The sequence below is a fragment of the Salvelinus fontinalis genome, chromosome 10 (assembly GCF_029448725.1).
Source record: "Salvelinus fontinalis isolate EN_2023a chromosome 10, ASM2944872v1, whole genome shotgun sequence".
NCBI lineage: Eukaryota > Metazoa > Chordata > Actinopteri > Salmoniformes > Salmonidae > Salvelinus > Salvelinus fontinalis.
Genome location: NC_074674.1, coordinates 39487 through 64671, shown reverse-complemented (window position 1 = coordinate 64671; position 25185 = coordinate 39487). Strand labels below are relative to the sequence as shown.

General features: G+C 40.2%; 1 protein-coding gene across 2 annotated transcripts; it reads left to right on the top strand.

The window, feature by feature from the left end:
- Nucleotides 1–949: 949 nt before the first annotated feature.
- LOC129863326 (protein CutA homolog) lies at nucleotides 950–20540 on the top strand. 2 transcript variants are annotated; one of them, XM_055935217.1, is made up of 7 exons: nucleotides 950–1142; nucleotides 1293–1476; nucleotides 4476–4624; nucleotides 13342–13401; nucleotides 19693–19738; nucleotides 19836–19885; nucleotides 20046–20540. In XM_055935217.1, exons 2-7 carry the CDS (start codon nucleotides 1396–1398, stop codon nucleotides 20146–20148), a joined length of 489 nt encoding a protein of 162 aa, XP_055791192.1. In that variant the 5' UTR covers nucleotides 950–1142; nucleotides 1293–1395; the 3' UTR covers nucleotides 20149–20540. The 2 variants fall into 2 exon arrangements, with proteins under 2 accessions (XP_055791192.1, XP_055791191.1); XM_055935216.1 differs by having other exon boundaries at nucleotides 950–1476.
- Nucleotides 20541–25185: the final 4645 nt, after the last annotated feature.

Here is a 25185-nt window from a genome sequence, read left to right as displayed (position 1 = left end):
TTAGATTGTGGCCACTAGATGGCATCAGTGTCTATGCAAAGTTTTAGACTGATCCAATGAACCATTATATTTCTGTTCAAAATGTTGTATCAAGACTGCCCAAATGTACCTAATTTATTTATTAACTTTTCATGTTCAAAATTGTGCACTCTCCTCAAACAATAGCATGGTATTCTTTCACTGTAATAGCTACTCTAAATTGGACAGTGCAGTTATATTAACAACAATTTAAGCTTTCTACCAATATCAGATATGTCTATGTCCTGGGAAATGTTCTTGTTACTTACATCCTGATGCTAACTGCATTAGCCAACGTTAGCTCAACCGTCCCGTGGAATGGACACCGATCCCGAATAAGTTTTTAAGGCTGGTTTTCTGTTTATCGCTTTGTGACATCTACTGCTGTAAAAAGGGCTTCATAAATACCTTTGATTTTATTTTAATTTAATGGTGTGCCCTGCCAAAGTCCTTCACCACGTCCTCTGTGGGTTATAGGAGGAAGTATGTGGCTACATTCCAATTCTCTACCCTTGTCCCAAACTGGGTGAAGCCAGGATAGAGAATCTGAAAGAAGCCAGTGTCTTGATTAATGGAAGAAGATGTCTGATGCATATGATAAAGAAAACCAACTTCATCAAATTATCTATATATTCAGAGTGTGGGATTAGGTTGTGGCAATATTTTTAGGGCATGTCATTATGTCTTTGTTTATCATAACATATTTATATATTTTATAATTATGAATTGCGTGTTCAATAAACTCAACCATTATTGTGTTGTTGATGCCATGGCCCTGATGTTGGTTTGCAGGTCAATGGAGCTGTTTCATTGTGCAGATTTTTTGGCAGATTTACTCAATTGTTCCTGTCAAACAAACGGGCCTACAGTATAGCCTCGCCCACAAAAATTCAACCATTTATATTCCTAATCTGCACACTCTATTCACTATGTCGCATCCAACGATAAGCACTTGTTTATTACAGCGCAAAAACTGCTTATGACAGGGGTTTGGGTAGCGACCTAGGGCGAAACCGGTGTTTGGTTGGACGCTGTTGTATCAGGAAGTGTCAAACATCCAATGACAAGCGGATTCTTGTTGCCACTGCGCTGGTCCACCGAAATGTGGTTTATCGAGCAGAAAAGTGAGTTAACTTTTGCAGATTTTGTACAATTCAAAATAGACTATTATTCACAATAAATTATTCACGGACTATGAAGTGAGAACTGTATTGGTAGGTGAGGGTAAGCACATAGCTGCCTAGAAGTTAGCAGCCTACTCTCCCGTTCTCCAGGACAAATTGAGCGCACAAGGTGCCTCTGTTCTCGACCTCACTCTCTCCCGGACCTGACAGTTTGAATAACTCGGTCGGATTGACATTTGCTACTTGCAGTAAAATGGACTGGCTGTACCCACGATTTCACAAGGAGTCCCTAGCTCAAACTCTCTGTCGTTTGGGATTGTTCGTGATCTGTATGGTAAGTTCATTATTTTGTTGAATAAAATTATATAATGTATCCAGCAGGTGGCAAATTATTTACGCGTTGGATGCAGTTTTGTAGCAATAAGTAAAACAATTAGCTATATAAGATCAGTTAAATTATATGGGGCAACCCTCGCCAAATAGGCCTAGTCAGATGTATTTAATTAGCCTACGTGAAATGCGTCTGTAGTATTATAAAAAAATATTGGCGGATGTTTTGGACGGGAAGGGGGGCCACTTTAATATTGAGTGAAATGCCAATCATTCCATCTCATACCATGCCGCTTGCAATGAAGCAGGGACAGGAGCTGCAGAGAGAGAGAGAGAGAGAGGATTATAAATTGGCCACCATCTGTTCCAACTAACCATTCAGCTGTGGCAGTGCAATAATAAGAGGATAGTGGACAGAGAGAGTCACCAAGCTGTATCCCGGACACAGCATTCCAGCATTCTGAGAGAACAGTTATATTGATAATACCTTGCTTTGTTCACTACCAATGAATGATCGTCAGGGTCAGGGCCAGGGCCATGCCCTGAATCCTTTCACAACATGTCCTGAAGTGATCTCAACTCAGAGATGTGATGTAGGCATATATGTGAAATATGTCCCTATAAACACTGATGCAGGGTTAGGTTTTGTTCAGCTCACTAATGGTTCAGATTAGGAGTTGCGATAGGGTACTGTATCTAATACTAGATCTGTGATTAAGGGCAACATGGTTCTCCCTTGGGGAAAAAGGTATTCTGAGTATATAAATGTTAAATAAAAGAATATGTAAAAGTATTATGTTTGTTATGTCATCATCATTACCACCACCTCAAGGTGCACTGTAAAACATTTCCTGTCATTTTTAAAAGAAATTACAGGCAGTACAGTAGCCAGAAGGTTACTGTAAATGTACAGTAAATTACTGTAGGTTTACAGGACTTTTACTGTAACATAAATTTACAGCATATTAATGGAACACCTGACTACAGTAACATGCTGTATTTCTAGAATTTACAGTGCATTACTGGAAGCAGAGTGGTTAGTAAACTGTTTTAGATATACAGTGCAGGTAGCTAGTGCCAATGACGGGCAGTATTTCTGTTACATGTATTTGAAATAGGTATTTCAATACTTCCAATACCTATTTTGTAATTTGTATGTCACTGGCCTAAAATACATTTTGGTCATTTAGCAGACACTCTTGTCCAGAGCAACACCCAGTCAGTGCTACCGTCATAGCAAGTAAAACAAATCTGTATCTGTTACTGGGAATGTTGTTTTAGTTAAGGATACATTGGTCTTCAAAATATTCAGTATTTGTAATAACATACCTTTTGGATGTATCTTTCCCATCTCTGGCTAGTGCAAAGTACGTTACTGTAATATTCACATTAACTTGCCACCAGCGTCCTGTAAGTAACTGTAAAATGCAGAGCAATGACTGGCAGTACAAAACTGTGAAATGAGCCTACTATAATGTAAGAAAACAAATGCTCCTGTAATCATGTTGGTATTTTACGGTAATCACATGGGATGAGTGCAAGCAGGCTGGCTGCTAGGTATTTGTATATTACAGCAAATTTATGAATAGTTGGTGTTTAATAGCTTTTAGAGGCCTAAACAAACGCTTCCAAACTGGCAGTGATTACAGGGCAAAACAAATCAAAAGGACACTGCTTAACCTTCCTGCTGTGTTCTGGTCGAAATGAACCGATTTACAAGTTTTCCTCTCTGAAAAATGTAGTTTATTTAATCTGATTGTCATAAGGTTCCATGACTTTGTCCACACAGGGCATCTGAACACACAAAATATATTTTGATGCTTTTCATAAGATTTTGGGTGTTTTATTTAACTTTTGTAATACAAAAATGACCGGTCGTTAGAAATGAACGTGTGCGACTACAATTAGTGTCTAAAATTGAGTTCAGGCACAAGCCCATTCATCAGATAGACACACTTCCTCTCCCAGACCCCCACATGCATGTGTGTTTGAGCACACACACACACACACACACAACAATCGCAACATTGTTTCAATAATATAAATAACTTTTCTTGCAGCTCTGATATATACAGCTTTTTTGAGGCCTTGCTCACAATTCATTGTGGCAGCACAATGACCAAACGATATACTGTATGTGAGGCTCTTGATCATATCTTTGATCATGACACTGGTGAGGAGGAGAGAGTCCTTGTTAAACTTTGACACAAAGTAGTCTGTGATAAATAGCACAATATCAGAGTATTTGTTAAAGTCAAAATAATCCATACATTATGCTTTTTCTACTGAATAACGAGTTGAATGAGCTCAGGTCAATGAGGCCTACAGGCCATAAACAGCAAATAGAAGTTCAAAACTTGTAATGTTCACAATAACTTAAGTTGATAAAAAGATCTAACACAACATTAGGTGATAGTAATAATAATAATATATGGATTATTATGGATTCATAATCAGCTATAATGGGGTGGTCATTGTGGACCGGGATCACAGAATTAATTAACATAAAACGAACATAACAGGAGGGTCAATATTCAACCATTAGAGGTTTAAGACCCACTGTCACTCTGATCTTTACCCTATGTACTGTACTTTAAATCAGTTCAATTGGTACAGCATTCTCACTAACGGGTGCAACAAATATAGCCACTTAAAATGTGTTAATGAGCCAGCTATTCTTTCCTCTCAAACAACATTTTCCCACAATGCCCCATCATTTACGAAACACTGCAGTAAATGTATAGCAAAACAGTAATACCGTACTTTATTGTTAAATTGTATTGTAATACAATTACAGCAATTGCAATGTACCATAATTCACAGTATGCTGCTGTAATTCTAAATCAGTGTAGCGGAACAGCACGGTACTGTAATTTAGAATTACAGTACCTCACAGTGAAATTTTGCTGTAAATTTACAGCAATTTGTTACTGTGTGGGTGACATCTTGCGATTGTATTAAAGTGAATTGTATTGTTGTTCTCCCTTCCGTCCTCTTCTCCAGGGAATGGTGTTGACCATGTCCATGTATCCCATGCTGAGGGCCCTGTGTGTCCAGCTCCATTCTTCCTTCATGGGGAGCTACGTACCTGGACACCACTCTGTCCTCCTCATCAACTGCCCCAATGAACAGGCAGCCAAGGACATAGGCAGGTAGGCTACAGAACAGCCAGCCTGGTCTCATAGACTAGACATAATATAGTACATGTAAAAGCAGGTTACCTAAATTAGTATGATATGTTACGTGTGGTATGGTTACAAAAGACAGATAGTTACTTAAACTCTTTAACATATCTCTGAAATTTAACCCTAACCCCTAGCCTAGCTAACGTTAGCAAGCTAGCTAACATTAGCACCGACATAGCATTCGTAACATTTCCTACGTTTTGCATAGTCTTTACATATTGTACATTTTCAAATTCGTAACATATAATACAAATTGCAATTTGTAGCACATCTTACGAAATGGATGATGGACATCCACAAATTAATACATACCATACCAATCGTAACATATCATACTAAACGTAGTTTCTCGGATTTAGATACAGAATTATACCAAATGCTCTGAGACTAGGTTGGGACAGCATACCATTACCGCACTGTAACAACAGAATACTACACTCCAGTGTTGTAGTACTCAAGACCAGTCTCGGTATAGAGCCCAGAGTTTTTCCTGGTGAGAACGCTTGGTCAGGAAAAACTCCTGGTCCTATTAATATCACCCATGTGATATATCTAACCACTAACTAGAATATATGCTAGGTAATTAGTATTTCCACAATGCGTCAGTTCTCTCCTATTTGTAGATGACTCATAAAAAAAAAAAAAAAAGAATAAATTAATAAATAAATACTTATTTACAGCATTCCGGAATACTGAGTGATGTTACGTTCACTTCAGATAAAAGCTCTTATTATTGCTTTCTCTTTCTGCATTTATAGGAAATAAGTGAGTAAGCTGTGAAAGCCATAAGCCAGTGGAGTACAACTGTGCGTGCAGCTTCCTCTCTCCCTGCGTCTGTGGTGCATGTAGATGAGCTATTCTCTGTTTACCGTGTGCCTGCCTGGAGAGAACACTGAGTAGCTTACAAACAAGCCACGATCTTCTGCCAAAAATGTAAATGACCATCCTCCCTCCTGTCTTCACAGGTTAGAGCAGTCAAATCAAGTAAAAAAAAATGGAATTATATTTGTCAGACGCTTCGTCAAACAACAGGTGTAGGCTAACAGCGAAACGCTTATTTACAAGCCCTTCTAACAATGCAGAGAGAAAAGAATTATAACACAAGGAATAAGTATACAATGAGTAAAAATAACTTGGCTATTTACAGGGGTATGAGGTAATAGAGGTAAATATGTACGCATACTGTGCCTTGCAAAAGTATTCATCCCCCTTGGCGTTTTTCCTATTTTGTTGCATTACAACCTGTAATTTAAATAGATTTTTATTTGGATTTCATGTAATGGACATACACAAAATAGTCCAAACTGGTGAAGTGAAAAAATATAAACGGAAAAGTGGTGCGTGCATATGTATTCATCCCCTTTGCTATGAAGCCCCTAAATAAGATCTGGTGCAACCAATTACCTTCAGAAGTCACATAATTAGTTAAATAAAATTCCACCTGTGTGCAATCTAAGTGTCACATGATCTGTCACATGATCTCAGTATATATACACCTGTTCTGAAAGGCCCCAGTGCCTGCAACACCACTAAACAAGGGGCACCACCAAGCAAGCGACACCATGAAGACCAAGGAGCTCTCCAAACAGGTCAGGGACAAAGTTGTGGAGAAGAACAGATCAGGGTTGGGTAATAAAAAAATATCAGAAACTTTGAATATCCCACGGAGCACCATTAAATCCATTATTAAAAAATTGAAAGAATATGGCACCACAACAAACCTGCCAAGAGAGGGCCGCCCACCAACACTCACGGACCAGGCAAGGAGGGCATTAATCAGAAAGGCAACAAAAGAGACCAAAGATAAACCTGAAGGAGCTGCAAAGCTCCACAGAGGAGATTGGAGTATCTGTCCATAGGACCACTTTAAGCCGTACACTCCACAGAGATGGGATTTACGGAAGTGTGGCCAGAAAAAAATAACCAAACATGTTTGATGTTCGCCAAAAGGCATGTGGGAGACTCCCCAAACATATGGAAGAAAGTACTCTGGTCAGATGAGACAAAAATGTAGTTTTTTGGCCATCAAGGAAAACACTATGTCTGGCGCAAACTCAACACCCTTCATCACCCCGAGAACACCATCACAGGGACTGGGAAACAGGTCAGAAATGAAGGAATGATGGATGGCGCTAAATACAGGGACATTCTTGAGGAAAACCTGTTTCAGTCTTCCAGAGATTTGAGACTGGGACGATGGTTCACCTTCCAGACAATGACCCTAAGCATACTGATAAAGTAACACTCGAGTGGTTTACGGGGAAACATTTAAATGTATTGGAATGGCCTAGTCAAAGCCCAGACCTCAATCCAATTGAGAATCTGTGGTATGACTTAAAGATTGCTGTACGCCAGTGGAACCCATCCAACTTGAAGGAGCTGGAGAAGTTTTGTCTTGAAGAATGGGCAAGCATCCCAGTGGCTAGATGTGCCAAGCTTATAGAGACATACCCCAAGAGACTTTCAGCTGTAATTGCTGTAAAAGGTGGCTCTACAAAGTATTGACTTTGGGGGGGTGAATAGTTATGCACGCTCAAGGTCAGTTTTTTTTTTGTTATTTCTTTTTTGTTTCACAATAAAAAACATTTTGCACCTTCAAAGTGGTAGGCATGTTGTGTAAATCAAATGATAGAAACTCCCCAAAAATTAATTTTAATTCCAAGTTGTAGAGCAATAAAATAGGAAAAATGCCAAGGTGGGTGAATACTTTCGCAAGCCACTGTAGGTAGGGGTAAAGTGACTAGGCAACATGATAGATAATAAACAGTAGCAGCAGCACATGTGATGAGTCAAAAGAGTGCAAAAAGGGTTAATGCAGATAGTACGGGTATCTATTTGGTTAACTATTTAACTAACTATTTGGCAGTCTTATGGCTTGGGGGTAGAAGCTGTTCAGGGTCCTGTTGATTCCAGACTTGGTGCATCAGTACTGCTTGCCATGCAGTAGCAGAGAGAATAGTTTATGACTTGGGTAGCTGGAGTCTTTAAAAAAATTTTGGCCTTCCTCTGACACCACCTGGTATAGAGGATCTGGATGGCAGGGAGCTTGGCCCCAGTGATGTACTGGGCCATACGCACAACCCTTTGTAGCGCATTGCAGTCAGATGCCAAGCAGTTGCCATACCAAGTGCTGATGCAGCCAGTCAAGATGCCCTCAATGGTGCAGCTGTAGAACTTTTTGAGAATCTGAGAGCCCATGCCAAATCTTTTCAGGATCCTGAGGGGGAAGAGGCGTTGTCGTTCCTTCTTCATGACTGTGTTGGTGTGTGTGGTCCATGATAATTCCTTAGTCGATGCCAAGGAACTTGAAGCTCTTGACCTGCTCCACTGCAGCCCTGTCGATGTGGATGGAGGCATGCTCTGCCCTCCATTTCCTGTAGTCCACGATCAGCTACTTTGTCATACTGACATTGAGGGAGAGGTTGTTGTCCTGGCACCACACTGCCAGGTCACTGACCTCCTCCCTATAGGCTGTCTCAATGTTGTCGGTGATCAGGCCAACCACTGTCATGTCGTTTACAAACTTAATGATGGTGTTGGAGTTGTACGTGGCCACGCAGTCATGGGTGAACAGGGAGTACAGGATGGGACTAAACATGCACCCCTGAGGGATCCCCGTGTTGATGGTCAGTGTAGCGGATGTGTTGTTGCTTACTCTCACCACCTGTGGGTGGCCCGTCAGGAAGTCCAGGATCCAGTTGCAGATGGAAGTGTTCAGTCCCAGGGTCCTTAGCTTAGTGATGAGCTTGGAAGGCACTATGGAGTTGTCCAGGTGGGAGAGGGCAGTGTGGAGCAGACCTGGGATAACTATAGTTTTAACCTCTAACGAGCACCTACCCCGGGTCCGGGAGCAAACCCCCCCACACTGATTAGCATCGCTAGCATAGCGTCGCATCTAAATATCATTAAATCACAAGTCCAAGACACCTAATGAAATATACAGATCCTGTGAATAAAGCCACCATTTCAGATTTTTAAAATGTTTTACAGGGAAGACACAATATGTAAATCTATTAGCTAAACACGTTAGCAAAAATCAACATTTTTCTTGTCCACCATTTTCTCTCAACACCAGTAGCTATCACCAATTTGGCTAAACTAAGATATTGATAGCCACTAACCAAGAAAAAAACTCATCAGATGACAGTCTGATAACATATTTATGGTATAGGATAGGTTTTGTTAGAAAAATGTGCATATTTCAGGTATAAATCATAGTTTGCCATTGCAGCCAGCATCACAAATCTCACCAAAGCTCCTAGAATTACTATAGACAGCAACGTGTATTACCAATTTACTCATCATAAAACATTTCTTAAAAATACACAGCACATAGCAATGGACAGACACAGATCTTGTGAATTCAGACAACATTTCAGATTTTCTAAGTGTTTTACTGCGAAAAAACAATAAATCGTTATATTAGCATACCACATACGCAAACGTTACCCGAGCACTGATTCTAGCCAAAGAGAGCGATATCATATCATCGCCAAAATATATAAATTTTTTCACTAACCTTCTCAGAATCCTTCAGATGACACTCCTGTAACATCATATTACAACATACATATACAGTTTGTTCGAAAATGTGCATATTTAGCCATAAAAAAAACATGGTTATACAATGAAAATAGTAGCAAAACAAGCCTGGTAAAGTCGGTCGCCATCTTTGAGTGATCTAGTTTAATCAATAGCTAATCATATACTTGACTAAAAAATACAGGGTTGACAGGAATCGAAAGACAAATTAGTTCTTAATGCAATCGCTGATTTACATTTTTTAAATTATCCTTACTTTTCAATACAGGTTGCGCCAAGCGAAGCTATAGCAAACAAGATGGCGACATAAACTTTTAACATTTATCGACAGAAACACGATTTATCATCATAAATTGTTCTTACTGTGAGCTGTTCTTCCATCAGAATCTTGGGCAAAGAATTCTTTCTTGGGTCTAATCTTCTGGTCTAATCTTCTAATCTTCTTCTTGGTCGAAAGATGTCCACTTGTCCGTCGAAATGCCCACTAACGTACGACCGGGAGCCCGAAATGTGCCCAGCGCGTCAAAGTGCACAACAAAGCAATGCCTCAAAATCGCACTAAACGGATATAAATTGCTATGAAACGGTTTAAATTAACTACCTTATGATGTTTTTAACTCCTATAACGAGTAGAAACATGACCGGAAAAATATAACTGGCTACACTAATGCTTGGAAAAAGAGCCGTTCGGTGTCCTCCGCACGCATGACGCATCTGGGAAAGAGTTCCTACCTACACGTGTTTTTTGTTTTAGAGTGGCTGTGATTGGGCAATCGATACCATTCAAATCGTCATCACGTAAAGGCATCCAGGGGAAGACGTAAGCAGTGTCCGTATCCTCATAGCAATAACAGTGGCCTTAAAACTTACTCCAGATCAGGGGCCAAAATGTGTGAAATCTGACTCCATGTCAGGGAAATTGCTGTAGAATGAGTTCTGTTCCACTCAGAGACAAAATTCCAACGCCTATAGAAACTAGAGACTGTTTTCTATCCAATAATAATAATAATATGCATATTGTACGATCAAGAATTTTATAGGAAGCCGTTTAGTCTGTAATGCAATTATGCTAATGAGAAAACAGCACCCCCTGTAGTCGCAAGAAGTTAAATATGCTTTGTGGAAAGTAACTATTCCATAAAAAAATCTGCCGTTTCCATCTACAATAGTCATTTACAACATTAACAATGTCTACACTATATTTCTGATCAATTTGATGTTATTTTAATGGACAAAAAATTGGCTTTTCTTTCAAAAACAAGGACAATTCTAAGTGACCCCAAAGTTTTGACGGGTAGTGTACATGTAAATTAATCAATAAATTCTAGTATGGTGACGTGAATAAGTATATTTCAAGCTAGAATCCAACAGCTGGAAATAATCCTGGAACCCCTACGGCTAGGGTGAATCCTGTCTCTGTTAAAAAGTGCTGGTTTCTCCCACAGCAAATCAAAGTTGTCACAAAAACAGACATTCCTGTTGATCAGGTTCTTGTTAATCAGGCAATAATTGTTCAGGGCAATGAGTCGGCTGAAACGTTCCGAACCCCTTCGGTAGCACGGGAGGGGAACAGAGAGTATTATTATCTTCCCTGTGCTAGCGAGCATGTTTACAACATGTTTGTTGTCCTCCCTCAGATCGCCAAAAACGAAGTTTGTTAAACCTACTGTATGTGAGTGACGATGGCCTCAATGTTAGAGTAGTTGGCCAGAACCGTGGGCAGGAGGGAATTGTCATGGACACATGCTCCTTGGTGACAGTGGACCTTGGTCGGTCCACAGATCATAGGCAGGCCAAAATCTCTCACCATCGAGCTGCCCACCATGATGGTGGTCGTGATGGAATCCGATGGGGAAGCAACCTGTTGAACTGTGGTTGCCGTGGCCGTGAGGGAGGTGCCACTGGGCGGCCGCCGGCTATTGGTAAACACCCAGGATCCGTGCTTTTAATTGATGTCTCTCTCCTCCTTCCCCCTCCCTGGGCTGGTAGGTCCGGCATCAAGGGGGGCAAAAGAGTTTGATAACTGGATTGAATCTTCTTGGATAGATGAAGGCTGCCCAGACTGCCTCCCCAATCTCTTACGCCTTGTGAGTGTCCAGTCTGCCATGGGCCACGAAGTTGAGTTTAACGTCTGTCCGTTGGATTGGGACAGATGAAGTCTGTTTCTATATGAGTATTATTTTCATTTCCATTCCCAGGTGTAGATAATCAAGTAAACCCAACCAACCAACCAATGATATTATCCACAGATAAGTATAAATACGTTTTGACACTATGCTGCAGAGCAAATTCTCCACTGTTAAAATAAAACAAATTAACACTGACATATAGGCACCGGAACAGTTTTAAATTAATACACTGCTTAGTCTAAAGCCGTAGTCAAATATTTCCCACCGTGCCTTTCCTTTCGGTTAAATTGTAGAGTTACCACCCATGACTGTATTTGTTAAGGACAGAGAAATGGTTGTGACATTCATCCATTTTCTGTCCAATGGATTTCACCAAGTAAGAATCAAAGCGAATAAAATACAAAATACAAATATTTCATAAGGCCTTATTTTGAGGATCTAGTTTTACCCTAATACAGGGACCTGAAACTCATTGTCACGACTTCCGCCGAAGTCGGCCCTTCTCCTTGTTCGGGTGGTGTTCGGCGGTCGACGTCACCGGCTTTCTAGTCACCACCGATCCATTTTTCTGTTTCGTTTTGTTTTGTCTGCATAATTACACACTTGGTTTCAATTCCCCTATTATGTTCCCTATTTAACCCTCTGGCTTTCATTTCTGTTTTGTCCGTGATTGTTTGTTACGTTAGTGGTTGTTGTTATTTCTTATGATGTTTTGTAATTATTCCCTTTGTGGAATTTTGCTGTGATTTTTGAGTAAACGTTTTGTGTTTCGCTCAACACCTGTGTCCTGCATTTGACTCTGCTACTTCGCCGCACACAACCCTGACACTCATGCACATTTTCCGCCCAGTTCTGGTGTGGAGTGCAATAGGGATTGCATCATCTGTGGATCTGTTAGTGAGGTATGCGAATTGGAATGGGTCACGGATGTCTGGGATGATGGTGTTGATGTGGAGACATGAATAGGCTTTCAAGACATTTCATGCCTACAGATGTGAGTGCTATGAGGTAGTCATTTAGAGTGGTTACTTTGGCATTCTTGGGATGTTGGAATGTCCATGGCTTCTGGTTGAGATATGTACGTACTGTCACTGTGGGGACGAAATCGTCGATGCACTTATTAAGGAAGCCGGTGACTGATGTGGTAAACTCCTCAATGTTTTTGGGATGAATCCCAGAACATATTGCAGAGTGTGCTAGCGAAACAGTCCTGTACATAGCATCCGCTTCATAGGATCACTTCCGTATTGAGCGCATCACTGGTACTTCTTGTTAGAGTGCGAGGGAGAACTTACGTTTCTGTGTGCGGAGTAAAGGTGATCTTGAGTTGTATCTCCTCTAGTTGCACAGGTGACATGCTGGTAAAACAAAAATAGGTAAGACAGATTTCATTTTCGCAGTAGTATTGAGGAAATGTTCTCAATTGTTTAAACTGTTCTGCCTGCGGCTATGGAACCCTAACCTGTTCACCGGACGTGCTACCTGTCCCAGTCCTGCTGGTTTCAACTCTCTACAGACCGCAAGAGCGGTAGAGATACTCTTAATGATCAGCTATGAAAATACAACTCACATTTACTCCTGAGGTGCTGACTTGCTGCACCCTCGACAACTACTGTGATTATTATTATTTGACCATGCTGGTCATTTATGAACATTTGAACATCTTGGCCATGTTCTGTTATAATCTCCACCCGGCACAGCCAGAAGAGGACTGGCCACCCCTCATAGCCTGGTTCCTCTCTAGGTTTCTTCCTAGGTTTTGGCCTTTCTAGGGAGTTTTTCCTAGCCACCGTGCTTCTACACCTGCATTGCTTGCTGTTTGGGGGTTTAGGCTGGGTTTCTGTACAGCACTTTGAGATATCCGCTGATGTAAGAAGGGCTATATAAATACATTTGATTTTACATTTGATATTTTTTTTCAAAATTAGAAACAACACATCCTCAACATAACCAGATCATGTCCATAAGTGTTTTAATTGATGTCTCTCTCCTCCTTCCCCCTCTCGTCCACAGAGCCCTTATGGAGAGGAGGATGGCAGCATGCATCAATATTCTGCCCAGGACTTCTACGATGTAAGTACTGTCGGGCTAGCTGGCATGCATGCACTTCTTGAGTATGGGTACCCGTTGCTAAGGAAATCACTATTGTGGTTACTTGACTGAATTTAAATGACTCACATTACCACAGGAGAGTGAGAAAGTTTCAATCTAAAGTGTGTAAGCCTGTAAATGCATTGGCCATGAATAAGAAAGTGTGTTCTGTTCTCATAGAGGCTTGTTAATGTTTTACCAGCTACTCAACAAGGTGCTACTGAATTTACACTTTCAGGAAACAGAACAGCAGTGACCTGCTCCTAAAATAGTTAATTATCTATAAGTTGAATTCACAATGTCATTGAGCCACCAAAAGAAGGTCAGATAAGGACAGAGCGCAATGACTGGAAGTTTATTTGACCTTTATTTAACAAGGCAAGTCAGTTAAGAACAAATTCTTATTTTCAATGACGGCCTAGGAACCGTGGGTTAACTGCCTTGTTCAGGGGCAGAATGACAGATTTTTATCTTGTCAGCTCAGGGATTCGATCTTGCAGCATTTCAGTTACAAGTCCAATGCTCTAACCACTAGGCTACCTGCTGGGTATCTCCTTTAACTCAGCCTTCAACTGATTGATACGTAACTATTTCAGTAGCAGGTCAAGCTGTTCTATTTCCTGAAAGTGTAACTTCAGTAACACCTAGTTGAGTAGCTGTTTAAACATTGACAAGCCTCTATGAGAACAGACCATACATTCTTATTCATGGTCTAAGAGAAGAGAAAGATCAATGGAGTAAGATACAGCGACAGCCACCAGGCCAGAAACAAGTGCCAAACCCTCAAATTAGCAGGCCATTGTGTGACTTGTGTCACTGTAGAGAAACTGTGGATATTGGCCAGCTGTCAATCAAAGTGGCTGTGTCTGTTACTGAAAGTCCTGCTTGACTTGAGACTAACGTTTTGTGCAACCATGAGTGTTTTATTCCAGTTCAACTAATGTGTTGTGTTATAGAATGACATTATCTATGACTATGGGCAAAGATGGTCTCTTGTGAAAGACTCACGTATGGCCTTGTGTCAGTCAGTGGTTCTCAATTCTCTCCTCCTGGACCCCCAGCTGTTCCAGATGTAGCTCACTTCATTCAACTTGTCAATTAACACAATAATAACATGTATGGAATTGTAATAATATAATATGGCTGACCAGAATAAAAAACATGTATTTTTCTTCAAAAGGATCTAAAAATAACCATTCAGATTGAGAAAGGTTCTTTATAGAACCTTTATCCATAAAGGTTCTATAAAGAACCATAAAAAAGGGTTCTATATAGCCCCACAAAAGGTAACCATAGTGGAACCCATTTTTGGTCCTTTTTAGAAAAAAAATGTATAGTTCTTTTATAGCACCAAAAAGGGTTACTCTGTGGTTACAAGCAGGGCATAACATTTGCTTTATAGTCCAGGAAGATGGCAGCCACTCAGATTTTTTACAACCCAAAATATTTTTTCTCCCGCTAATATTACACCAACAAAACACCCCAAAATGTATTAGGACGCTTTGTACTGTTTCTAAAACAATACATGTATTACTAGTAAGAAGTAATGTGCAATATTGTTTAATTTATTACAATTTTTGTGACCTAATTATTTCAAGCAAAATATCACAGATGAGACAAAAATGTTAATCTGCCAGTGTAAGGGCGGAGGGTTACCGTGGTTGCACGACTAGAGACATATTTGTGCCTGTGAGATTGAGTTTAACAAGTAGAAGCATTGTCTTTTCTTCCCTAGCAGTTGAAACTCAAACATAGAAAAAACTTAGCTTGTGAACAAAAGCTTTTAAATAGCCAAGAAACACAAGGACAAAGTCTCACTTCAGTAGACTTTCACTTCAAGTAAATTAGACCAACTTTTATGCCTGTGCTCAGCATTTCTAAAAATGAATCTTTTACTCAGCTCTTCATGTGTGCACAGCCAGCGAGGCAGTGTTGCAGCGCGAGGTGGAATAGGCTAAATCGGATTCGTAGTTCTTTGACTTTGTGCGATTAATTAACCAGCTATGAAACAAAACGTCAGAAATACTTTGAAAACAGCTCCTGCAGCATTTATTTTACTATTTGTGATAATACTTGACTATTTTTATTAACAAATGTGAGTGAAATGCTCACTCTGGGGAGCCCTGACCACCCGCTAATGTGACTGGTGAATTTAACATCTGAAAGGCACTGCATGGTCATTCCGAGATCGCTGGATTGGCCATGCAGCATTTACAGTGATATGCCTGACCGACTCAAATCGGTTTTATGTAGCAAAATTTGAAATTGTATTTTTTTTACTTGGTAAAAAGTAGAAACTCAGAGCTAGAAAATGGTATATCATACACTACATTTTTGAGGAACAATGGGAAAGTAATTATTCTTTGAAATTTGATAAACTTGTAAACTCACTTTTGAGAAAAGGGCTCTCCTTTGTCTACACCCATTCAACATTGTTCACACTCTCTTAAGCCAGCCCCACCCATCTCTTTAAGGATTCACATGTGAGGTCATGTGCTAAACGGTGAGCAGTGTAGTAAAGATTAAGACTAAAAGTGGTATTAGCCTACAATAAGGAAAAATTCCAGGTAAACAGAAAGTGTCCAGATAAAAATAATAGGTGACGCTAGCACAGATACACAAATTGATGGGTCATGTGAAATAAATGCTATAACCACCAGCTACATCCAGTGGTGGAAAAAAGTGCTAAATTGTCATACTTGAGTAAATGTAACAATAGAAACTTTAAGTAAAATACTTGATTACAAGTATTTGGTTTAAAAAATAAAGTATCAAAAGTATAAATAATTTCAAATTCCTTATGTTAACCTGTCTAGGACTACGGCACACTCCCCCCACCCCCACTGAAAAGGCAGAGCCTCGAAATTCCCCCCAAATTTTTTTTTTAAATATTTAACTTTCACACATTAAAGTCCAATACAGCTAATGAAAGACACAGATCTTGTGAATCCAGCCAACATGTCTGATTTTTAAAATGTTTTACAGGGAAGACACAATATGTAAAGATGTAAATCTATTACCTAAAAACACATTAGCATAATCCATCATCTTTTATTTGTCCACCAACACCAGTAGCTATCACCAATTCGGCTAAACTAAGATATTTATAGCCCCTAACCAAGAAAAAAAAAAAAAAATGTCTGATAACATATTTATGGTATGGGATAGGTTTTGTTAGAAAAATGTGCATATTTCAGGTAGATGGCATAGTTTACAATTGCACCCACCGTCACAAATGGACTAGAATAATTACAATGAGCAACGCGTTTACCTAACTACTAATCATCAAACATTTCGTAAAAATACACAGCATACACTAATCGAAAGACACAGATCCTGTGAATACAGACAATATTTCAGATTTTCTAAGTGTCTTACAGCGAAAACACAATAAATCGTTATATTAGCATAGCACATGTGCAAACATTACCCCAGCATTGATTCTAGCCAAAGAGAGCGATAACGTAAACATCGCCAAAATATATTATTTTTTTCACTAACCTTCTCAGAATTCTTCAGATGACACCCCTGTAACATCACATTACAACATACATATACAGTTTGTTCGAAAATGTGCATATTTAGCCACCAAAATCATGGTTAGACAATGGGAAATGTAGCCCAGCTGGTGAGAAAATGTCCGTGCGCCATATTAGACAGTGATCTACTCGTATACATAAATACTCATAAACGTGACTAAAAAATATAGGGTGGACAGCGATTGATAGACAATTTAATTCTTAATACAATCGCGGAATTACATTTTTTAAATTATCCTTACTTTTCAATACAGTTTGCGCCAAGCGAAGCTACGTCAAAAAAGATGGCGTCCTAAGCCACTAACATTTTTCGACAGAAACACGATTTATCATAATAAAAATGTCCTACTTTGAGCTGTTCTTCCATCAGTATCTTGGGCAAAGGATCCTTTCTTGGGTCTAATCGTCTTTTGGTGGAAAGCTGTCCTCTTGCCATGTGGAAATGCCAACTGCGTTCGGGATGAACTGGAAGCGTGCCCAGAGATTCACAGCGTCTCAGAAATAAATGTCCCAAAATCGCACTAAACGGATATAAATTGCTATAAAACACTTTAAATTAACTACCTTATGATGTTTTTAACTCCTATAACGAGTCTTAACATGACCGGAGAAAGATTACTCCCAACACTAATGCTTGGAACAAGTGCGGGTCGGTGTCCTCCACGCGCATGACGCAGCTGGAAAAGTGTTCCTAGCTACAGGGTTTTTTAATTTATAGTGCCTGTGATTTATAGTGCCTGTGACTCTGCCGCACGAGCATGCTTTTGCGGCACAGTCGATAGCGCTCCGGACCACGGGCTCCTTGCTGTTTCATTACACTGGTGTCAGAAGTGATCGGACCTTGCATCCACGACAGTGCGTGTGCTTGGCCGGTGAGCGCGTTCCTGTAAGACGTAGAGTCGCAAGCTAGCGCGAGGACGCGCTCTTTGAAAGGAGGGAGTAGTGTAACGACAAGCACCAAACCAGCGTGCGTGAGTGCAGAGTTGGATGGTGAGCCGTGCATTGCATGACGTGCAATTTTGTGCTGTTCCTATCAGAATAAAGAGCTGTTTCATTACAATACGTTACACACACTTCATACACGTAAGTTAATGTTAGCTAGCAAGCCAGCTATCTAACCACCGCTAACGTTAAGCTAGTTTAGACATGTACTGTTACCGTTAGCTAGCAATTAAAAAAAAAAACTTAAATCCCAATCCATAAAGTAATGTTACTAGCAATACAAACCGATTGTCATAGATAGCTAAAGATAACCAAATAGGTTCAATGTTAATTAGCAAGCAGCCATCGAACTTCAGCTGGCTAGCTAACAGCAGGCTTTAACCTAGCAATACAATCCGATTGTCATAGCTAGCTAAAGTTAACCAAATAGGTTCAATGTTAGCTAGCTAACATTAGGCTATAACTAGCCATGCAAAATGGCATTCTGAGAAAACATCACTAACGCTACCCACACTTCATACACGTAAATGAATCTACAATGTCTTCTTCAATGAAAATGTTTTTACCTAAATCAGGGAATGTTTTACCTACATTTCTCATCTGATTCATTTTCATAATCAGAGTCAGCATGCCACGATCGTCCTCCAGAAATTAGTCCAAAACTTTTTTCCACTGATCTTTGTTGATAGTGCCCGATAAATTCAGGGCAGCAATGTTATTGAGAGCAGTAGCAACATATTTGCAGTTATCCATGGCTAACGTTATATATTTTTTTTTAAACTGCAGTGGAAAGGATTATCTACACATAACACCAGCTAATTTTATACACACAAGATGCTACGCCGCAGATCAATCTGAAACTAATTTCTCTGCATGTCCAACCCACTCATTATCTCAGCCAATCATGGCTAGTGGGAAGGTTCCTGACTTTTTCTTTGGCTAAACCCACTGGGCTTGTAATTTAACAACTTTATTCATATTTACAGATAACATAAAAGTTGGTTATCAAGAAGGCAATTCTGCCAAAAAAACACATTTTGATAAAAAACATATTTTTTTACGTCCAAACGTCTCTCCTGTGAAGTCATGACTTGCGATATATACCTAGTTTCCTGAATCGGGTCACATATGTCCACTGCTGAAGTCAGTGCATTCATATTTCTTGCGCTTTGCAGCTAAGAGCTGTTGTGAATGAAGTTGTCGAGGAAGTGAGTTTGTGTTTATGCAGGATCTCCTACCCCAACTACCGTCAACCAATCATGTCAATGTGGAGCTATACGGAGCCCTCCGCATTGGTACAAAATATGAGAGGTGCACGGCGATGCGGTACAGAGCTCATTTTGGCCTTTGTGTGCCTCTGGAGGCTCTGCATTTGCGTCACACCATCCATATAGCGCCTCCAACCACCTTTTCGGATCAAGCATGAATTGGCTTTTACCTGCCAATGTCAAAATCTACCTGCATTTGGCAGGTGGTGGGTGTTAATTTCTAGGTACTGGTTACAAGCCAAAGAACCTCTATCTGGTACTATTTAGAACCGTTATATTTGAGTGTGTATTCTTTTATATTTTTGATTTAACCTTTATTTAACTAGGCAAGTCATTTAAGAACAAATTCTTATTTACAATGACGGCCAAACCCGGACGACGCTGGGCCAATTGTGTGCCGCCCTATGGGACTCCTAATCACGGCCGGATGTGATACAGCCTGTCACACTACACAGAAGTATACTTTTCACTGTGTGTACAGTTTCCTACTGTATGTCCCAAAGTTTTTTTGTATTGTCCCATAGGTATTACTGGAAAGGAGAGATTCAAGATGCAACGGAAATTCTGATGGTAAGGTTATTTGTCAGAGCTTTTAAGTCTCTCAAGATTACGCTATGAGTTGAAGCCAACTTTCCAGAGTGATAACAGGGACTTATCTGCATTGTAGTTTGTGAAGACGAGGACCTCGCAGATCCAGAGGGTCACAGACTTTGTCAAGTAAGTTACATTTGGTTCCTTTAGAAATCATCCCAAGCAGTTACATGTCAGGTAAAGCCAAAGCATTTATGGGTCCAGGGCAACAGTACTTCAGGTCTCAGGAAGGCAGTAGGGATGCTAATTTGCCTAATGTCTATGTTGTTCCTTCCCTCCACCCCAGGTCTGTCCATCCCTATGAGACTCCAGAGGTGCTGAGTTTTCCAGTTGAGGACGGGAGCCTGCCATATATGAAATGGATGGACGAGGCCGTTCCTGACGACTGACGAATCAGGGAGCATAATTTCCCTAATGGTCTGTGATCTTATTGGATGTGAATCTCCAATCGGTTAATTAACAGGAGAGTTAGGCCACAGGGATTGGCTGGGAACCAGGAAGCTTTGGATTCGATCGAGGGGTCCAAAGTTTAACTCATGCTTTTGAACTCTCAATCCACAGATGATAACTGTTTAGCTCCCACCAGAGGGGCATATAGTGCCTTGCAAAAGTGTTCATCCCCCTTGGCTTTTTTCCTATTTTGTTGCATTACAACCTGTAATTTAAACTGATTTTTATTTGGATTTCATGTAATGGACATACACAAAATAGTCCAAATTGGTGAAGTGAAATGAAAAAAATAACTTGTTTTAAAAAATTAAATAATAATAAAAATGAAAAAGTGGTACGTGCATATGTATTCACCCCCTTTTCTATGAAGCCCCTAAATAAGATCTGGTGCAACCAATTACCTTCAGAAGTCACATAATTAGTTAGATTGCACACAGGTGGACTTTATTTAAGTGTCACATGATCTCAGTATATATACACCTGTTCTGAAAGACCCCAGAGCATGCAACACCACCAAGCAAGTGGCACCATGAAGACCAAGGAGCTCTCCAAACAGGTCAGGGACAAAGTTGTGGAGAAGTACAGATCAGGGTTGTGTTGTAAAAAATATCCAAAATTTTGAACATCCCCCCCCCCCGAGCACCATTAAATCCATTATTTAAAAAAAATTGAAAGAATATGGCACCACAACAAACCTTCCAAGAGAGGTCCACCCACCAAAACTCACAGACCAGGCAAGGAGGGCATTAATCAGAAGCAACAAAGAGACCAAAGACAACGCTGAAGGAGCTGCAAAGCTCCACAGTAGAGATTGGAGTATCTGTCCATAGGACCACTTTAAGCCATACACTCCACAGAGCTGGGCTTTATGGAAGATTGACCAGAAGAAAATAAGCAAACGTCTTTGGTGTTTGCCAAAAGACATGTGGGAGACTCCCCAAGCATATGGAAGATGGTACACTGGTTAGATTAGTCTAAAATTTAGCTTTTTGGCCACGAAGGAAAAAATGTCGGACGCAAAACCAACACCTCTCATCAAACCGAGAACAGCCCCACAGTGAAGCATGGTGGTGGCAGCATCATGCTGTGGGTATGTTTTTTATTGGCAGGGACTAGGAAACTGGTCAGAATTGAAGGAATGATGGATGGTGCTAAATACAGTGAAATTCTTGAGGGAAATCTGTTTCAGTCTTCCAGAAATTTGAGACTGGGACAGAGGTTCAACTTCCAGCAGGACAATGACCCTAAGCATACTGATAAAGCAACACTCAAGTGGTTTAAGGGGAAACATTTAAATGTCTTGGAATGGCCTAGTCAAAGCCCAGACCTCAATCCAATTGAGAATCTGTGGTATGACTTAAAGATTGCGGTACACTAGCGGAACCCATCCAACTTGAAGGAGCTGGAGCAGTTTTGCCTTGAAGAATGGGAAAAAATCCCAGTGGCTAGATGTGCCAAGCTTATAGAGATATACCCCGAGACTTGCAGCTGTAATTGCTGCAAAAGGTGGCTCTACAAAGTATTGACTTTGGGGGCAGGGACCCTGGGCATCTTTCTTTTGGTGTTTTTCAGAGTCGGTAGAAAGGCCTCTTTAGTGTTCTGTTTTCATAACTGTGAACATAATTGCCTACCATCTGTAGGCTGTTTGTATCTTAACGACCGTTCCACAGGTGCGTTTTCATTAATTGTTTATGGTTCCTTGAACAAGCATAGGAAACAGTGTTTAAACCCTTTACAATGAAGATCTGTGAAGTTATTTTGATTTTTAGGAATAATCTTTGAAAGACAGGGTCCTGAAAAAGGGACGTTTCTTTTTTTACTGAGTTCATTTATTTGTTATAAGTTATTTCCATTGAATTGTATTCCTAAAACGTCAGATTAATGATTAAATCACATTTGTTTTTGTTATCTGGTTTCCGACCCAGCACCCCTGTTTATCGTTTCACTGTGAAGTGAAAGTTGAAAGTTCTGCATTTTGAGTAGGGATTATTGAGCTCAGTTTGAAATGATTGCTCTAAGGATAGCGTTTTGTAATATACTGTATGATAGGTCAAAAATACTTTCCTTCTTCCTTGAGGTGATACATGATGCTTTGTACCAACTAGGGTTCTATTCAATCTGTATCACTGAATATACATTTTAAGGTCAATTCCGATTGAGCCGACATATGCATTGTTTCCGTGAATGCAGTCTTCGCTAACACGGGAACATTGTCTTTAAATTTCAATCATGCTGTAATGCTGAACTTCCGTGATACGAATTGAATAGAGCCCTTACATGTTTGAATTTTAGCATGGGGTGAAGGCTTTTACAAAATTTTTCTGGGTTTTGCCTTATATGGAAAGAGGAGATTTGGTGCATGCACTAGCACTCTGTGTATACTGTAGCGTGTTGTGTTCACCAATCTTTAGCCCGTGATCCCTGACTGTTTGATCCAGAGAGGAAGCTGTGTGTCCACATTAAACCTGTTCCCCTGGGTACACGGAGCACAGAGAAGAAAGGTCCACCTGTTCAGGGCCCAGATGGATCCGGGCTTGGTGAAAACAGGGCCTGTTGTGTATACACATTAAAACAGCCACACGGTTAGGTCACTGTTTACATTGCATACTGTAGATTACTGAGTTGTAGTTTATAGACACATACACACACACACAGTTACATTCACACATCGGCACCCTGTATCCTCTGAGGGTCATCTCTCTTGCTCACACATACACAGTGTGCATAGTATACCTGAGGGACTAACTGAAAAATGTTCTGTAATAAATGATAGACAAGATGTCAAACAGCTACAGTCTGAGTGGAGTGATTTATCATGGTACCGTTTTCAGAGCCAGTTTAGTTTGCTTCCTCATAGTCTTGAATAGAAGAATGCTGGTTAAACCATTGATGCAGCATAGTTTCGCTTAACTCGCTGAAGTTAGAATGGGGGTTAGTCCCTCATCGGGAAACGGTTTCCAGCATCAGAACCTCACAAAGGAAATGCAGACATGGTTAAGCAAGGTTTTGTTCCCGTGGATTTACCCATAATCCACTTTACCCCCAAAGTCAGGAAAGGGTAGTAGCGAGTAGCCTATTTCCTATATAGTGCACTACTTTTGACCTGGGCCCATAGTTCTCTGGTCAAAAGTAGTCCACTAATACTGTATAGGAAATAGGTTGCCATTTGGGACTCACATTTTTCCTTTTCACCATTGGATTGATGAACGACCTGAAAAATGTACAGCTATGATGTAAATGTCATCACCATTTATGTGATATTACTATCAGCGTCATGAACAGTGGATTGAGTTCCTATGAGACTGAATCACATACTGTTATGTCAGCGTAACATAGTGACATGTTGCTGACTGATCATGCCCACTGGAGGTTATCACTGAGTGGACTCCATACTGATGACCATTTATCAAGATCAAGATTCTGTGTTCACCACTATTGTATTGTGATGGATAGGCCTACTTTCTATTTTGGCAAGCTACATTCAATAAAGGATCTCAACATTCGGTTACTAGCGAACAGGGTTGGGGAGTAATGGATTACATGTAAGGGATTACAAAAAAACTGTAACTAATCCGTTACCGGCAAAAATATTGTAATCAGATTACAGACACTTTTGAAAAACTAGATGAAAAAATATCTTTCACACTTCTCTGTTTTCTCAATGACAATCAAAAGAGCATTGAAAAAAGGCGCAGGTTTAAGTTTGTTCCACCTGAGCGAGTCTGACCACATGTCAGAGACCACTATGATGACACACCAAACGTGTTTGATGGATCGTGGGAAAAGAGCAGGAATAGGCTTTTGTAGGCTACAGTCTAAGATATATCTTCCAATGGTGCGACTGCTGTCGGCATCCAAAGATGATTCAACATGAATAAAGGCTTGGAGGTAAGGATGACAGCAGTGGTGTAGTCTACGGCGATATGGATATCACTTATTATTGATATATACATGGCGCATTGATGTGAATCACACTGCTGCTCTCTCATTTAGCTATTTGCACCGTACGGATTGAGGTTGTTGTGGATGGCTGTTCTCAAATCTAAATGTGTATTTGAACCCAATAATGGTTGAATTGAAAAAGTTTAAGCTGCTTTTCAATCATTGTTTTTTAAACCAGTGGGCAGCCATTGAAAAATCCCCTCTTGCAACAGCTGCATAGTGCAGATCCAAACCTATGTAATAAAAGCATTTAATTCATGCTGATAAAACAAAATCCATAGGCCTAAAGGACACATGCTCTCACTCTGAATAGACTTAAAGGGGCAATCTGTAGTTGCTACATCCATTTTTGGACTTATATATATATAAATTATACATGCACTGCCAGTCAAAAAGTTTTAGAAAACCTACTCATTCAAGGGTTTGTCTTTCTTCTTACAATTTTCTACATTGTAGATGTCACGCCCTGACCGTAGATTGCTTTGTATTGGTCAGGGTGTGATGTGGGTGGGCATTCTATGTTTGTATGTCTAGGTTTTGTATTTCTATGTTTTGGCCTGGTATGGTTCCCAATCAGAGGCAGCTGTCTATCGTTGTCTCTGATTGAGAACCATACTTAGGTAGCCTGTTTTCCCACTGTTAGTTGTGGGTGGTTATATTCTGTTTAGTGTTTGTATCACCTGTCAGAACTGTTTCGGTTATTCCTTTTGCTATTTTGTATTTAGTGTTCAGTTTAGAGTAATATGAACACGTATCACGCTGCACCTTGGTCCTCACCTTCTTCCTCTGAATGCCGTGACAGTAGAATAATAGTGAAGACATGAAAACTATGAAATAACACATATGGAATCATGTAGTAACCAAACAAAAGTGTTAAACAGATCAAAATATATTTGAGATTATTCAAAATAGCCACCCTTTGCCTTGACAGCTTTGCACACTCTTGGCATTCTCTCAACCAGCGTCACCTGGAATGCTTTTCCAACAGTCTTGAAGGAGTTCCCACATATGCTGAGCACTTGTTGGCTGCTTTT